This window comes from Chlorella variabilis (genome assembly GCF_000147415.1).
Source record: "Chlorella variabilis unplaced genomic scaffold CHLNCscaffold_5, whole genome shotgun sequence".
NCBI classification, from domain to species: domain Eukaryota; kingdom Viridiplantae; phylum Chlorophyta; class Trebouxiophyceae; order Chlorellales; family Chlorellaceae; genus Chlorella; species Chlorella variabilis.
In genome coordinates, this window is record NW_005435083.1 from 72,705 (window position 1) to 87,010 (window position 14,306).

Genomic DNA, 14,306 nt, shown 5'->3' on the forward strand with positions numbered 1-14,306 from the left:
CCTGCAAGAGGGAAAGGGCTGTTGGGACATTCGGGCAAAGCTTGCCGGTGCGGGGACGGTGGGGTGGGGGGGGGGGGCGGCTTGGGCAAACAGCGGCGGCCTGCCCCCCCGCGGGGGGAGCTCTTGCACCCACCCGGCCACCCAGGTGGCCACCCGGGGACCACCCGGCCCACCCAGGGACCACCCACCAACCAGGGGCAGACACCCACCCAGAAACCCACCTCACCCACCCACCCCACCCACCCGTGCTGGCTCTGCAACGTCCCACGCAAGGAAAGCGGGTTGCGAACGGGGAAGAACTGGGGGTGGGGTGGGTGGGGACTGCGGGTGGACGTGCGTGGGTGGGGTTTGGGTGCTAAAAGGGATGGAAAACGGCCTTGCATCTGGCGGCAAGTGGCGTGCGGCAGGTGGCGGCAGAGCTGGGGGCCGGCGCCTGCCTTCATGCATGGAAAAGTCACGAAGCCAGTCGCCGGCCGTGCGTGGCTGGGACCCGCAACACCCGCCAGGGAAAGCCGCCAGGACACAGCTGTGCACGCAACCACCCACCCAGGTGGCAGCCCGGCCGCCAGGGCCAGCCAGGCCAACGCACCCAGCCCCATCCCCTCCACACAACCACCCACCCACCCCACCCCACCCCCCCGCCCACACACCCCACTCAAATGTCACCTTGTGTCTGTCGCCATGCCTTCGTTAAAACTTCACGCTCTCACTGAAGCTTTGTCAAGGTTGCCTCCCATTGAAAAACAAGATGCAGGAATGATGCACAAAAATGACACAGAGCGGGCTCTTCAACGCACGACGACCAGGGGTTGGGGTTGGAACGACAGTGGCTCATTGCGGGTGGTGGACCATGCCCTGATTGGTGCCCTGGTCCAGAAAATCAGCTAAGGAAAAACTTGGGTCCCAGGAAAGGGAAGAGATCTTGGCAACTCGGGCGTGCATTCATTGTCAGTGATGGTTTGTTCTGCAAAAACGGTTTGTGCTCCGGGTCAGCTCACCAGCACGCGGCTGATCTGGCGAGCCAGCTGGCTGTCGGCGCCCGCCTCCAGCGCCGCCAGGTTCAGGCCCTCGGTGGTCACCAGGCTCTCGCACCACTCCATGCTCAGCTGCGCCGTCTGGTGCAGGCTGCGCCCCCAGCAGTCGACGCCGGCGCCCTTGCGCGGCACGCCGGCGGTGCTGAACTGGCAGCCAGCGGGAAGAAGGGCTGCCACAGCCTCCGGCAGCAGAGCCTCGCCAGAGGACACGCGCAGCTCCTTCAGGTTGGGCAGCTGTGGCAGCAGTGCCTGCAGGCACAGGAGACAGGGTACGCACCAGGACGTGCGACAGCTCGCTCGGGAGGTGCTCACAAAGGCATGATCGTCCAAAACGTGCACGCCGTTTGCACAACAAAGGCGGCAACCAACCTGCAGCCCGGCGTAAGCCTGCCCCAGCGCGCCATCGCGCGGCTCCCCCACGACCGCCAGCCGCTCCACCGTGGCGGGCAGGCTGGCAGGCAGGTGGCCGATGCCCAGCACAACCGTCTTCAAGCGTGGCACCATGGTGGAGAGGGCCAGCGCGCGGGCGTCGCGCATGACGTTGTCCAGCACCAGCACTCGGGTGGAGGGCGGCAGCGCCAGCTGCTGGCACACGCCGTGCCCCGATAGAACGACCGTGTGCAAGCTGAGGCAGACCGGCAGACGCAGCTGCACCAAAACAATCGGAGAACACTTGTTGGAAGCCGGTTGCTACCTAGGGGCGAGCATACTCGAATGCTGCCACCTGCATGGAAGGCCTCGCCTCACCTGAATGATCTGGTAGCCCTCCACCCGCACCGTCTCCACCGCCGGCAGCTCCAGCTCCAGCTCCAGCCGCCGCCGCTCGCCGCCCAGCAGGCACAGCTCCCGCAGCTCGCCCATCTGGCCCACCACCCCCAGAGTGCTGCGCCCCAACCCCCACCCGGAAAGCCGCCGGATGGCGGCAAGCCTGTCAACGAGGCACGCCTTGACGCTCACATTGTCGCGGCCGTGGCGAGTGACCACCTGCGGCAGTTGGTGCAGGGGCAGAGCGGAGTGAGCACTTGGTGACAGCAAAGCCGCCGCCCAGCACAACCACTGCCGCCTGCACATGGTGGCAGATCGGTGGCAGATCTAGTAGCCAGAGCGACGAGGCATCCGCCGGGCTGCTGGTGCTGCACATGCAGGTGCTCGCTCCGCCAGCCTGCCGCCAGCCTCACCTGGCCCTCCTCCGCAATGTGCAAGCCAAGCACAGCGCCGTGCGCCGCGTGCTTGAGCGTGGCGGGCAGCTGCACGCTGCTGCTAACCTCCAGCAGCTGCAGCCCCGTCGCTGCCCCCAGCTCCAGCACGCATTTATCAAACACGTTGCAGCCAATGGCCTGCAGCGACACCAGGCCCTCTGGCAGTGCCACCACATCCGAGTTGCTGCCCAGCACGCGGCTCAGCCAGCTGCCAGTGCGGCTGCTGGTGCAGCCCTGCATGTCCAGCCGGCGCAGCCTCAACATGTCCTCAAACAGAGCCGGGCTGGACAGCTCCAGGCTGGCGCTGCGCAACACGAGCTCGGACAGGTTGTGCAGCAGCGCTCCGCAATAGGGTCCAAAGCGCACATCTGCAGGCAGGAGCCGGCGAGAGGCCACAAGCATCGCTGAACTGGTGCCCACGGTCTACAGCTTGCCGCCACCACCCGGCCCACTGCTGCAAGCTGGCGCAGCCGGCCGAGGCAGCCTGACCAAGCCACACGCCACGAACCGGAGTGGCTGAGGTCCATGGTCTGGATGTGGCGGAAGTGGCACCAGTCGGTTGCGGTGATGTTGAGGCCGTGCGCCGCCAGGTGCATCACGCTACGGCTCAGGTGCGGGAGCGCGCGGCGGTTCACGCGGCGGCGGTGCTGCGGCAGGCGGCCCTGAAATGTCAGCCGCCGCAGGCTGTGCAGCTGCAGGAAGGCAGCCGACGCAAACACCACCTCCTCCACTGCCGGGTTGAGCACCAGCTCCAGCGTCACCACCGCCGCCAGCTTGTGCAGATGGTAGGGCAGGCAGAAGGATGCAGGCTCTGCCAGCCGCGCCCAGCGGACGCCCGCGTGCAGGTGCTGCAGAAGGGACCGATGGAGGGGAAGCGGGCGGAAGAGGGTCAGCACATCATGTCAGCACCCAGGTCAATAAATGGCTGTATGTGGCAGCAGGAGGCTGCCACCCAGTGAGCTGGATGATGGGCTGTCATCTGGAAAGGCTGGGCTGCTGCATCGAAGGGCAAACAACGGCCTTGCCTTCATCACGCGCTCCACAAGCTTGGCCTGCTCTGGCCGAAGCACGAAAGGCGACGTGAGGCGGCCCTGCAGGGTAGAGGAGAGGGAGGGCGCATGCCGCGCGGATGAAGAAGAGGATAACCCCCTCGGCGGGTGTCGGCAGGTTTCCTGCCCCGTCCAGCGGCGGCGGGTTCGCGGGCTGCTGCGCCGCCCTCCCACCTGCTGAACCAGCTCCATGGGTGCAAAGTCCAGGTCCAGGCCGAACCAGGTGGAGAAGTCGCCGGCCGAGGAGTCGAGCTCGCTGACGGCGGCCTTGGCGTCGCCCAGTACCCGCAGCTTGAGCATGTCCACCTTGCCGCACACGGCGTGGAAGCTTTTGCAGGCCAGGCGCCACGCCAGGGCATCCTTGCTCGACTCCGCCAGGCAGAACACCTGCAGGATACAGGGGCTGGGCAGGCACGCCCATTCCTGCGAACCAGCTGTCATGGTCACGAAGAAGAAGAAGAAGAAGACGAGGGTGATTGGGGGAGATGTGCCGGGCTGGCAGCTCGCGCCACATGTGCGCCCCGCCGCCGGGATGAATGAATTTCACCTATCCTTGGCGGTCGCTGTAGTGCACTGGCGGGGATCCATTGCTGCTGTGTCAGTAACGAAGCCCGAATGGGATACTGCAACTGGGAAGAGGCTCACAGTCCAGTTACGAGGCCCCCCAGGTGTTGCATCCATTCCTGGTGCTGCTCCATTTTCTCCTTCATTGCATCCGCAAGTCTCCCCGGTCTGTCGTGTGCACCAGCTCATTGCAAATCATTTTCATGCATGAGGTGTGTGACTGTGCCGCATGCACGGCAACCAGCGACCACAATGGGGCGGGGGGGGCGCGGGCGGCTCAAGAAGGTGCGAGCGGCAATCCAGCTCGGGTCGTTGGCAGTGCATGGTCCACATTTTCTTGCAGCAATGCAGCACATTGCGGAGGCCACGTCCTACCCTGTTTTGGTTCCGGCCAGCCGGTGCTGTGCCTGGTGTGCGCGCTTTGCTACGGCGGACCCCCCCAGTCGTCAAGCATGCTCGACGACACCATGCTGGAAGGATGCGAGCGTCCTCCTTCGGCCCTTTCTTCTTGTCTTTTCAACTTGTTAATTGGCAGTGGAGCGGGCCGCACATGGCGGGTGCGGGGCTGGCGGCCTACCTGCAGAAGCTTCGGGTCGGCCTGCAGGAGCCCACATCGGTGGATCCCGATGTGGACGACAAGGAGCTGGGCGTGGACGACGCGGCCAAGTTCAGGTGATTTCTGGTGATCCTGCTGGTAACCTTCAGCGCGGAGCGCTCCGAATGTTCAATCTGGCAGTCCCACGACGGCTTGTTGAAATTTGGAACCTGCGCCGCATTCCCTGTGGGTAGCGTTCTCTGCCGCTCTTCGCTGCGCGCCGCCACCCGCTGCCTTCGCGAGGCCGGCCACCTTGGGCTGCTACAGGGAGGAGGAGGACATGAAGGGCGGAGCTGTGCTGAAGGGCACTGTAGAGCCGGGGGAAGGAGAGGCAACACCGCAGGAGGGAGACTTGGTATGTCGCGTTGCCAGCTCAAGCTTGCGTCTGGCAGGTAAACTACGGCAGTGGGCCATGGCTCCGCCACCCTGCTTTGCCCTGCCCCCGCAGGTATTCTTGCACTACAGCCTGCTGGATGAACACCGACAGGTACTCCGCTCCACTCTGCACGAGCATGGCGGCAGCGGCCGGCCGCAGCCGTTTGTGGTTGGGCGCGGGCGGCGAATGCTGCGCGGCATGGAGCTGGGCGTGCTAGGTGAGTGGCATGTTTGGTATACAGCTGCCTGCTTGGTGTGACTGGTGGCCGAAGCACTGCCCGCCCATTGCCGGCACATTGCTTTCTGTACTGTACGGTGCAGAGATGCGGCGAGGGGAGCGGGCCATGCTAAACATCAAGCCCGACTACGCTTTCCTGCATAAGGACAGCGGCCTGCCGCTGCCGCAGGGCCTGCGGAGGGAGGCGCCGGTTGTGGCAGATGTCACAGTGAGTGTCGGCTGCTGGCAGGTGGCGGGGACAGATTTTTTTACTTTGTTTTTCTGCAGAGTTTGCATGCGATGCATGCTCAAGTGCCAGCGTTGGCATTGTTGCTGGGTTTGCTGCTCCCCACACCGTATCTGCCTTGTGCCACGTGCAGCTCACCAGCTGGTACCCGGGCAGCAGCGTCAAGTGCGTGGGCCCTGCCAGCGATGTCTTCCTGCGCACGCTGCGGCCAGGGCAAGGCTGGGAGTCACCCCGCCTGCCCTTCGATGTCTCGCTGCACATCAACGCACGCACCGGCTCCACCACCGGGCGGCAGGATGAGGGCGACTCGTACTTCAGCAGTACCAATGGCGAGCCATTGGCATGCCCACTGGGCGCAGGGCAGCTGCCGCCAGGTATGGGTGATCCAGGCACTGGCACCCGTGCTTGTCAGCTGTTTTCCCCGTTTCCCAGTTGCTGTTGATCTTGGTGCTGCTGTGCCGACCTGGCTTGCCTAGTGCCACAGCTGCTCGCTGCACCATTTGCTTACAGGCGTGGAGACAGCCCTGTCAGCCATGCAGCGGCAGCAGGAGGCGGTGGCGTACTGCCCCACTAGCCAATTGTACGGCAGCAAGCTGCTGCCTGACCCCCCAGATGTTGCCGATGGCACGGCACCGGCGACCGCACAGAGCTATGCAGAGATCAAGCTGCATCTCCTCGACTTTTCGCAGGTAGGGCTGGTTGCCTGGCAGGGTGCGCGGCCCACCTGGGTGTGATTCGTCGCACATAATTGCATGCGACCCTTCGTGATGTACAACAAACACGGCTGCGATGTTGCTGCTGCCACACTGCGGCGCAGGTGCGGGACATGACAGGAGATGGCGCGGTGGTGAAGCGCATTGTGCGCAAAGGAGAGGGTGAGTTCCCCATGGACTGCCCCTTGGAAGACAGTAGGGTTCGCGTGCACTACAGGTGCGCCTTCCTGGTGGTTGTGGTGTGCATGCCTGTATGTCTGTGCTCCCTTCTGCCACTCCTGGCAAGGCCTCGTGACAGCACGCCCATATGCTTGCAGGGTGAAAGCACAGGGCGAGGAGCAGTGGTCGCTAGACAGCAGGGAGGATGGCCAGGCAGCTCCGCTGGAGTTTGACACCGGGATGGGCGAGGTGCCCGAGGTGTGTGGTGCTGCCTGGCTTGCATTCAACTTGTGTGCAGCCAAGGAACACTTGCTGCACTGCAACACGCCTGCGCCCTTACATCCCTCGCAATCCGCTGGGGTACTCATGGGTGCAGGCGCTAGATATGTGCGTGCGCCTGATGCTGCCAGGAGAGGTGGCTGCCCTCACCTCGAGCTGGCAATATGCCTATGAGGGCCGGCTGGATGCCCCGTCAAGCCTGCAGTCTGGCTGCAGCATGGAGTTTGAGGTTGAGCTGATTGATTTCGAGAAAGAGCCCACCCAGCATGCGCTTTCAGGGGCGGATAAGCTGAAGCATGCGGCACGGCTCAAGGAACAGGGCAATATGCTGTTCAAGCAGGTGTGAGGAGAGCGCAGGACAGGACTGGGCCAGAGGAAGGTGGCCCCAGGAGGCGCACTGCTGAAAGCTGCTCATAGTTGCAGGGCAAGACCAAGTTAGCAAGGCAAAAGTACCAAAAGGCCCTCAAGATGGTGGGGGGCGCACTGGAGCTGGACAGCGAGGAGGATTTTGCGGCGGCCTCTGCCACCAAGGCTGCCTGCTTGCTCAACCTGGCGCGCTGTGCTGAACGCGAGCAGGAGTGGGGCGAGGCGCTGGGCTGGTGCACCAAAGCAATCAAGTGCGGACGCTGCCTGGCTGCCTGCAGTCGTCATTGACCTATACCTGCGTCACTTCTTTCATTGCACGATCCCACCCACCCCATCTGTGTGCTGCCCGCCTTTGCAGTGAGGACGACAGCTACGCCAAGGCCTACTTCCGTCGCGCCGTGGTGGCTGCCTGCCTGGGTGAGTACGAGTCGGCACGTGGTGACCTGGCCATCTGCGCTGAGCTGGATGAGTCAACGGCGGAGGAGTGCGAGCAGGAGCTGCAGCGCATGGAGCGGCAGGAACAAGCAGCGGAGGCCAAGACTCGGGATGCGCTCAAAGGATTCTTCAACCGCTAACCTTGTTTCCGCGAGCACATTGTTGGTCTGGCTGCCAGGCTTTCATGTACGCCGTGCTGCACCTCTGTACTCCTCTTGCACGCTTTCGCCTCTGCAATTCTCCTCTTGTTGCTATTCGTTCAAGCGTTCAAAGGGTTTGTTTTCCAGAGTCAACGAAAGAGGGGTGGAGTGTAGATGAAATTAGAGAGCGATTTATAAACTCAAGCAGATCAAGACAATGAAAGGAGCAGGGAGTTTCTGGAGCCAAGTTGCAACCCCTGCTTGGCAGCAATCCCAGGAGGGTTGATGCACCCATTCTGGGCACATCACCCCCTCGCATTCCCAGCTGGAAGCTGTGCCCCGTCACATGCCCATGTCAAGTGAAAAACTGAATGGCGTCCTTGAGGGCATCCACAAACGCATCCACCTCCGCCTTGGTGTTGTAAATGTATGGTGATGCACGCACCGAGCTGGAGATGCCCAGGTGACGGTGCACCGGCTGCGTGCACAGGTGGCCCGACCGCACCGCCACGCCCGTCTGCACACAAATACATGAAAGTATTGCATGTCAAGTATTGCAGCAATCGGTGCGGGGACAGCAAATGTGTAGAAGTAGCAAGGCCCACCCCTCCTGCAAGCCACACAGCCCGCACGCACGCTGTCCAGGATGGTGGATATGTCTGTGGGGTGGATGCCCTCAACATTGAAGGTGGCCAGAGCGGCACGGCCCAGCCGCGCTTCCGGGCTGGGACCATAGATGCGCACACGATCAATCGACCGCAGCTGCAAGCAGGTGCAGGGTGGGTGGGTGGGGCGGTGTCCGTGGTACGACAGCCACAGGGGCAGCGAGGGGATCCTGCGCAGCCTGGTGGGGCAGGCCGCCCCTCGCCTGCATTCTCCCAGCCACCCACCTGCCAATACAGGTGAGCGCCCAGCTCGCGCTCATGCGCCGCCACACGCTCCATGCCGAGCCCCGACAGGTAGTCGCAGGCGGCACCAAGCCCGATGGCCTCAGCAATGGCGGGGGTGCCCGCCTCGAACCTCGAGGGCGGCTCCGCATATGTGCTGCCCTCCAGCCGCACCTCCTGAATCATCTCGCCACCACCCATCCACGGCGGCATCTGCTCCAGCAGCGAGTAGCGGGCCCACAGGAAGCCGATGCCTGTAGGGCCGCACATCTTGTGGCTAGAGGCCACAATCCAGTCGGCGCCAAGCGTCTGCACATCCACCGGCATGTTGGGCACTGCAAACAGGGCCAGCAAGATGGGGTCCAGCATTTGAAGCACTGTGAGGTGCAATCATTGGTTTCACTCCGAACCCAGCCGCTCGCCGCCCGGCTGCCACACACCACCTGGCACAGCCATTGCCCCTCCCATTTCCCTCCCGCCCCACCAGATTGGCAGCAGTCGAGCAGCAGCTTTGCGCCCACGCCGTGGGCCATCTCTGCCACGCGCTGCGTGGGCAGCACGCAGCCCAGCATGTTGGACACGTGGACAAGCGAGACGAGGCGGGTGCGGGGCGTGATGAGGGCCGCCAGTTTCTCCAGGTCCACCTCCTCGCTGCCGGTCAGCTCCGCAAACTTGAGCACCAGTCCCCTGCGCTGCGCCAGCAGCTGCCAGGGCACGATGTTGGAGTGGTGCTCCGCCACGCTCAGCACCACCTCGTCGCCCTCGCGCAGCTGTGCCGCGCCCCACGTGTTGGCCACCAGGTTGATGGCCTCCGTGGCATTACGTGTGTAGACGATCTCCTGAGGCGAGGAGGCGTTGATGAAGCCCGCAATCTTCTCGCGGGCGGCCTCGTAGGCGGCAGTGGCACGTGCGCTCAGGGCGTGCACCCCGCGGTGCACGTTGCTGTTGTATCCGCCCTCGCCATAGTACTCGTCCATCGTCTGCAGGACCTGCCGCGGCTTCTGCGACGTGGCTGCATTGTCCAGGTACATCAGCGGCCGCTCGTTCACACTCTGGTGCAGAATGGGGAAGTCGGCGCGGGTAGCGGTGCCCAAGTCCGCGGCGGCAGCGGCCGCCGCTGGGGCGTCCTGCACCTGCGGCGCAGGCATTCAAAGCAGGCGCCTGTGGGTAAAGAGCCCACTAGGCCAGGGGAGCTTCTTGCAGGCGGCCAAGCAGCCGCAACTCACCGCGACGGCATGGGTGCGGCCAGTGTAGCGCCGGGGCAGGGCACGCCGTGTAGCCCTGCGGCTACTGCTGTACACTGCATAGGAGCAGCTGGCAACGGGCTGCTCCAGTGCCAGCATTGCTCGCACGCTGGTCATGTCCTTGTGACCTTCAACACAGCGCACTCGCTGGCTCAAGAAGAGCGCAGCACTAAAGGAGGCCTTGGCAGGGCCAGCCTGGTTACGCATCGATGTAGCATGCCGTGCTGCTTTGCTCCACAGCACGTCGGGACTGTATTTAGTCGATTCATGCCCCGCGCTGCCGCCCAGTGCATAGCAATGTCGCAGAGCGCCGAGCACCCGCACCCAGGGCCTCAGCAGCAGGCTCAGGCCCCAGTCCCTCCTCCGGCTCCTGCAGCCCTCTCTGCTCCTGCAGCCTCTCAAGTACGTCCTGGAATCATCACGGGTACTCCAGATGTAGAGAGATAGAGTGCATGACCAGAGTGCATGACCACCCGCCTCAGCTGGGTGCGGGCTTCCCGCCGACGCCGTGCCCCCGTGTGTGCAGGATGCCAGGTCGGCCAGTGTCGCCGACCAGTCAGCCATCAACGCGTATGACATGATGTTGCAGGAGAAGGAGCGAGTGATTCTCCAGTGAGTGTGTGGGGGCAGCATCGGGCCGGCGAGGCCAGCCACGTCCCCCGTGTCTGTTGCCGCTCACCGCCCCCTGTAGCGGTGGCCTGCAGGAGCATTGCAAAAAAGCGTTCAAAGATACAAGAGGTCGAAAAGCAGCTGTCCGAGCTGCAGCTGGCGCTGCATGTGAATGTGGGGCCCCGCCGACAGGTGGGGCCCTTCCCGCCACACCAAGCGGTCTCCCCTCCAGTGTTTTCTGTCCGGCCCCACTCGCATTCATACCTCGTACCACATATCGTCCTTCTTGCAGGCGCTAGAGCACCTGCGCAGCTTGATCGAGCAGCAGAATCACCAGCTGGACGCTGCCCGCACCAATTTTAGGAAGGCTAAGCAGGAGATGGAGCACTGGCAGAAGCAGATGGAGGAGGCGCAACAGCGCAAGGATCTTTTGGCGGGGGAGCTGAACACGCTCGTGCAGCAGAGTGCTGGCGCGCAGCTAAAGGTACTGCTTGGCCACTGTATAGTACGCTGCCCTGCCATGGAGCACAACGCTATAGCCCTGCCCTAAAACCCGTGTTGGCCCCACACCCAAATGCATGCTGCATGCCCTCCCCATCCGCCTTTGTGGGTGCAGAAGCTGGAGCAATTGAGCGAGGAGCTTGAACACCTGACAGAGGGCACGGCCGCAGACATTGCTGCGGCAGCAAATGGCCGGCGGCACACATCAGGCAATGGCGAGGGCGTTATGGTGGAGGGAGCGTCACAGCCTCAACTTGTCGCCGAGGGAAGACAGCAATCCGAGCAAACGCCAGCGCCAACGGGGGTTGGCGAGCAGCCGACTGTCGAGCAGGAGCAGCAGCAGCAGCAGCAGCAGCAGCGCCGCCTGCAGCAGCAGCAGCACCAGGCTGCAGCCGACGCGCGGGGGCGACATGTGCAACTTCTGCCTGGACGGAAGGCTGGTGGCGGCAGCGGTCGAGTCTCCGCGACGCGGATCGCAGCACCGCCCTCGGGCAGCCCTGCAGCTACCGGCCCCTTCCAGGGCTTTGAATGATTCTTCTCATTCACCTCATCTTCGTTCAAACAAAAATCAGACACAGTTGCTACCAACTCCAAGCAGTGCTAGCATGTCCTCCAGCTCATCTCCCTCGCCGCCATCCTCTGCTGGGACGGTTCCTCCTGGGGTGTGGCCCCAGCCAGCAGATGCGCCGGTGCTCGCGGGGGCCTCCAAGGGCGGTGCACGCATGGTCACCAGCATCAGCTCATGCTGGAATCCTGCCGCCGACGGCTCTGCATCTGCCTCGTCCCAGCCTGCTGAACCAGCAAAGCCATCATCAACACATGCTGCTGGTGCCACTGCTGTGCGATGTGCGCCGCCACTGCTGTTGGACTGGGTGCCTAGGATGGGCGGTGGGGGCACTGTCCAGCCAGAAGCCACACCGGCACCGGCACGTCCTCCAGCAGCCAGCGGTTGCGGGTCTGGGCGGTACCAGCTACGAGATGCGACGGACGCCGGTGGGGGCTCCCAAGCCAGGGCATCATACTGCCAGTGTGGGCTGGTTGCCGCACGAGCTGCCCGCTGCGACGAGACAAGAAGCGGCACAAGCGCTGCGCCACCCCCCCCCGCCAGCAAGGGCTTTCCCAGCTCTCTGAATGCGCCCTCCCCTGCCCCTACCGCCGTCCCGGCCCCTGCCTCGGCTGCCACGCAGCGAAGCTGCTGCACGCTCGGCCTGCCGGCGTTGCTCCACCAGCTTCCGCCTGTTCCAGCTCTGCATAGAGACTGCTCGCTTGCCTTCCTTGGTGCCTGCATGCACATACAAGACGCAAACAGATACGATCAGCTGATTCCTTTGTGCCACAGCATGCCGGCGCCCTACGCACCCGGAAGCAGACCGGGCGAGAAGGGTAGCACGTCCTGGCCAGCAAGGTCCAGGGGGAAGCACGGCACGGCATGCTGGTCGCTGCCATCCCCGCTGCTAGTCGCCCGAGGTGGCAGCAGCAGCGACAGGATGCTGCTGGTGGAGCAAACTGCCTGCTCATCATTGAGATCATCGTCCGTCATGTCAGCCCACGCCTCCCTCCCAAGCTCCCTGCTGCCCAGCAGGCCTGCTGCTGCCGGGTGGAACCTGCTCATGAGCAGCCAGGCGGACTGGAAGTCGTTCCTGCTGCGCTCCTCTGCTGTCATGCAGCAGCCGCTGCCCCGCTCTCCTTCCTCAACCTCCTCGTCCTTGCTGCCGCCCGCCAGCAGCTGCTGTACAAAGTGTGAGATGGCCTGCAGGACAGAAGAAAACGTCGCCTTGGGGTGCGCAAACACGTACGCACCGTCAAATCGGGAAACACGTACACACCATCAAATTGGGAAATGGCAGCCGGATGACGGCCTGCAGCTCAGTAACGAAGGCCAAGAGTCAGAGGAAGAGGAAGTGGGGATGAGATGGGGTGACCAGACCTGGCAGCCCCGTACCCAGGCACCAGAGCTGGAAACTCCAACCTACCGTGTGGGCCCACTTCTTGCCACTCAGATCCACCAGGGCAGTCAGATCCGCCGGGAACACATCAAGCCCACCGCCTGCCTGGCCGCCATGCAGGGCCAGCAGGCCGTCGTCAGGGTCCTCGGCCGCCTGCGCCGGTAGCGGTGGCAGGCAGGCAGGCATGCTGCAGGCAACAAGGCGGGCGGGTGGGATGGCAGGAGGTGGGGCCCTTTGTGATTGCCAACTCCCACCTAGGCACTGCTCACTCGCCTGCAGAAGGGCAGCACCGCCATGAGCTGCGCAAACGGTTGGACGGGTTTGTCGGCAGAGGAAGCTGCCGCCACCGCGCCCTTCATCGCCTCGCGCCCATACATGGCCAGGTCTGAGGCAAGTGGTGCATAGTGATGCTTGTAGTGAAACAGCCACGATGCGTAGGGCGTGTCGATGCCGCCACCGCTCCTGCCGCTGCGCTTGCCGCCGCGAGTGCGTGCTGCGACAGTCTCCGCCCCGGCATCGCTTCTGGAGGGAGGAGGCACGGGCGGCGATCCACGTGCATAATAGGCCATCACCCACACCAGCGCGTGGCAGTAGTCCCTGCAGATGCCGCGCACCTGCGGGGCGAGGCGTAAAGTCCACCCACCAAGCCGCAAGCCGAGTCAGGGGAAGGGTTGCCGTCGTTCCGATGCCACATTCCAGGAAGCAGAGTCATGCTCTCCAAGTCATCTACTCACCAGCTTCTCCAGCTCAGGGCCCCCCACATGCCCATCCCCAACAGCAAAGCACTTGCGGTAGTAGCGTGCCCGGTAGCCGGGCATTGACAGCCGCACCTGTGCTGGGAAGTGTACTCGCAGTCAGAGTGCTGCACTGCATCAGGCCAGGATTGGAACGGGAGCCAGGCAGCCTCACCGGGTCTGCCTCCATGCCCGCCTGCGCACGGTCATCCATGCGCGCCTTCACCCGCCGCAGCAGCTCCCGCCGCAGCTGCGCCCCATCGTGAGCATACCGCATCGCTGTGGACACCTCGGGGTTGCCTCCTGCGGGGTGGTGAGGACAAATGGAAGGGTGCAGGCAGCAAGGAGGCAGGCTGCATCACTAGCAGCACACGAGTCGTTCTGCAACACAATCTCCATCCGTTCCCCGTCCCCCCCGTCTCGCCAGCACCACTCACCAGTGGCCATGCCCGCCACGGCCAGGGCGTCATCCAAGCTCTGCCCTTCCGCCAGCTCTCCAGCACTGACCCACTCGCCACCGCCCATCCAATTGACACCAGGATGTTCAGCTTCCTGGTGCCCATCCTGCAGTTTGCGTCGCTGCTCCCGCATCTTGCGCAGCTGCATGTGAAACAGTTTCAAGGCACTCAGCACCAGAAAGGCACCCTGTGCGTAGGTAGCACCTGGTGCGTAGGTAGCAAGCTCTGTGCAAAGGTGCCAACAACCGCCGCGCCGCCGTGGCATGCCCACCACCACCAGACCCTGGTCACCTCGCGCAGCTGAAAGGTGTGCTCCTCGTTCGCCCCCAGCTTGGCAAATAGGGCGCACAGCCTCTCCGCATCAACCCTCCCGCTGTTGGTCAAGTAGCCGCCGCGCTTGCCGCCGCTGCCGCCCTGCAGCTCCTGCGATGGCAGGGACGCAGGACGCGCACTTGTCTGATGCTGCCCCACGCATCATTTCATTCTTGCCCTGCAAATACGTACAGCATGCGGGCTAAAAAGAGGGCTTTTTGGTTCTTGTTAGCACCTTGTATT

The 14,306-nt window shown here is 63.7% G+C and overlaps 4 protein-coding genes across 4 annotated transcripts; 2 read left to right on the top strand and 2 right to left on the bottom strand.

Moving 5' to 3' along the window:
* Positions 1-678: 678 nt before the first annotated feature.
* On the bottom strand, positions 679-3,723 carry CHLNCDRAFT_57172 (hypothetical protein; the record flags this gene model as incomplete). The annotated part of the gene is made up of 6 exons (XM_005849654.1): positions 679-1,283; positions 1,404-1,682; positions 1,782-2,018; positions 2,213-2,601; positions 2,742-3,081; positions 3,457-3,723. The coding sequence occupies 6 exons, from the start codon at positions 3,721-3,723 to the stop codon at positions 990-992; spliced, it is 1,806 nt and encodes a 601-aa protein (XP_005849716.1). The 3' UTR covers positions 679-989.
* Positions 3,724-4,396: 673 nt separating this feature from the next.
* Positions 4,397-7,372, top strand: CHLNCDRAFT_142698 (hypothetical protein; the record flags this gene model as incomplete). The annotated part of the gene is made up of 11 exons (XM_005849380.1): positions 4,397-4,518; positions 4,709-4,796; positions 4,890-5,034; positions 5,138-5,262; positions 5,414-5,654; positions 5,791-5,969; positions 6,098-6,210; positions 6,311-6,410; positions 6,637-6,771; positions 6,855-7,048; positions 7,156-7,372. 11 exons carry the CDS (start codon positions 4,397-4,399, stop codon positions 7,370-7,372), a joined length of 1,659 nt encoding a protein of 552 aa, XP_005849442.1.
* Positions 7,373-7,480: 108 nt separating this feature from the next.
* Positions 7,481-9,407, bottom strand: CHLNCDRAFT_34562 (hypothetical protein; the record flags this gene model as incomplete). The annotated part of the gene is made up of 4 exons (XM_005849655.1): positions 7,481-7,889; positions 8,009-8,134; positions 8,263-8,594; positions 8,744-9,407. The coding sequence occupies 4 exons, from the start codon at positions 9,405-9,407 to the stop codon at positions 7,728-7,730; spliced, it is 1,284 nt and encodes a 427-aa protein (XP_005849717.1). The 3' UTR covers positions 7,481-7,727.
* A 393-nt stretch (positions 9,408-9,800) lies between these two features.
* CHLNCDRAFT_142700 (hypothetical protein) lies at positions 9,801-11,145 on the top strand (the record flags this gene model as incomplete). The annotated part of the gene is made up of 6 exons (XM_005849381.1): positions 9,801-9,905; positions 10,030-10,115; positions 10,208-10,304; positions 10,405-10,596; positions 10,729-10,842; positions 10,945-11,145. The coding sequence occupies 6 exons, from the start codon at positions 9,801-9,803 to the stop codon at positions 11,143-11,145; spliced, it is 795 nt and encodes a 264-aa protein (XP_005849443.1).
* Between the last annotated feature and the right edge of the window lie 3,161 nt (positions 11,146-14,306).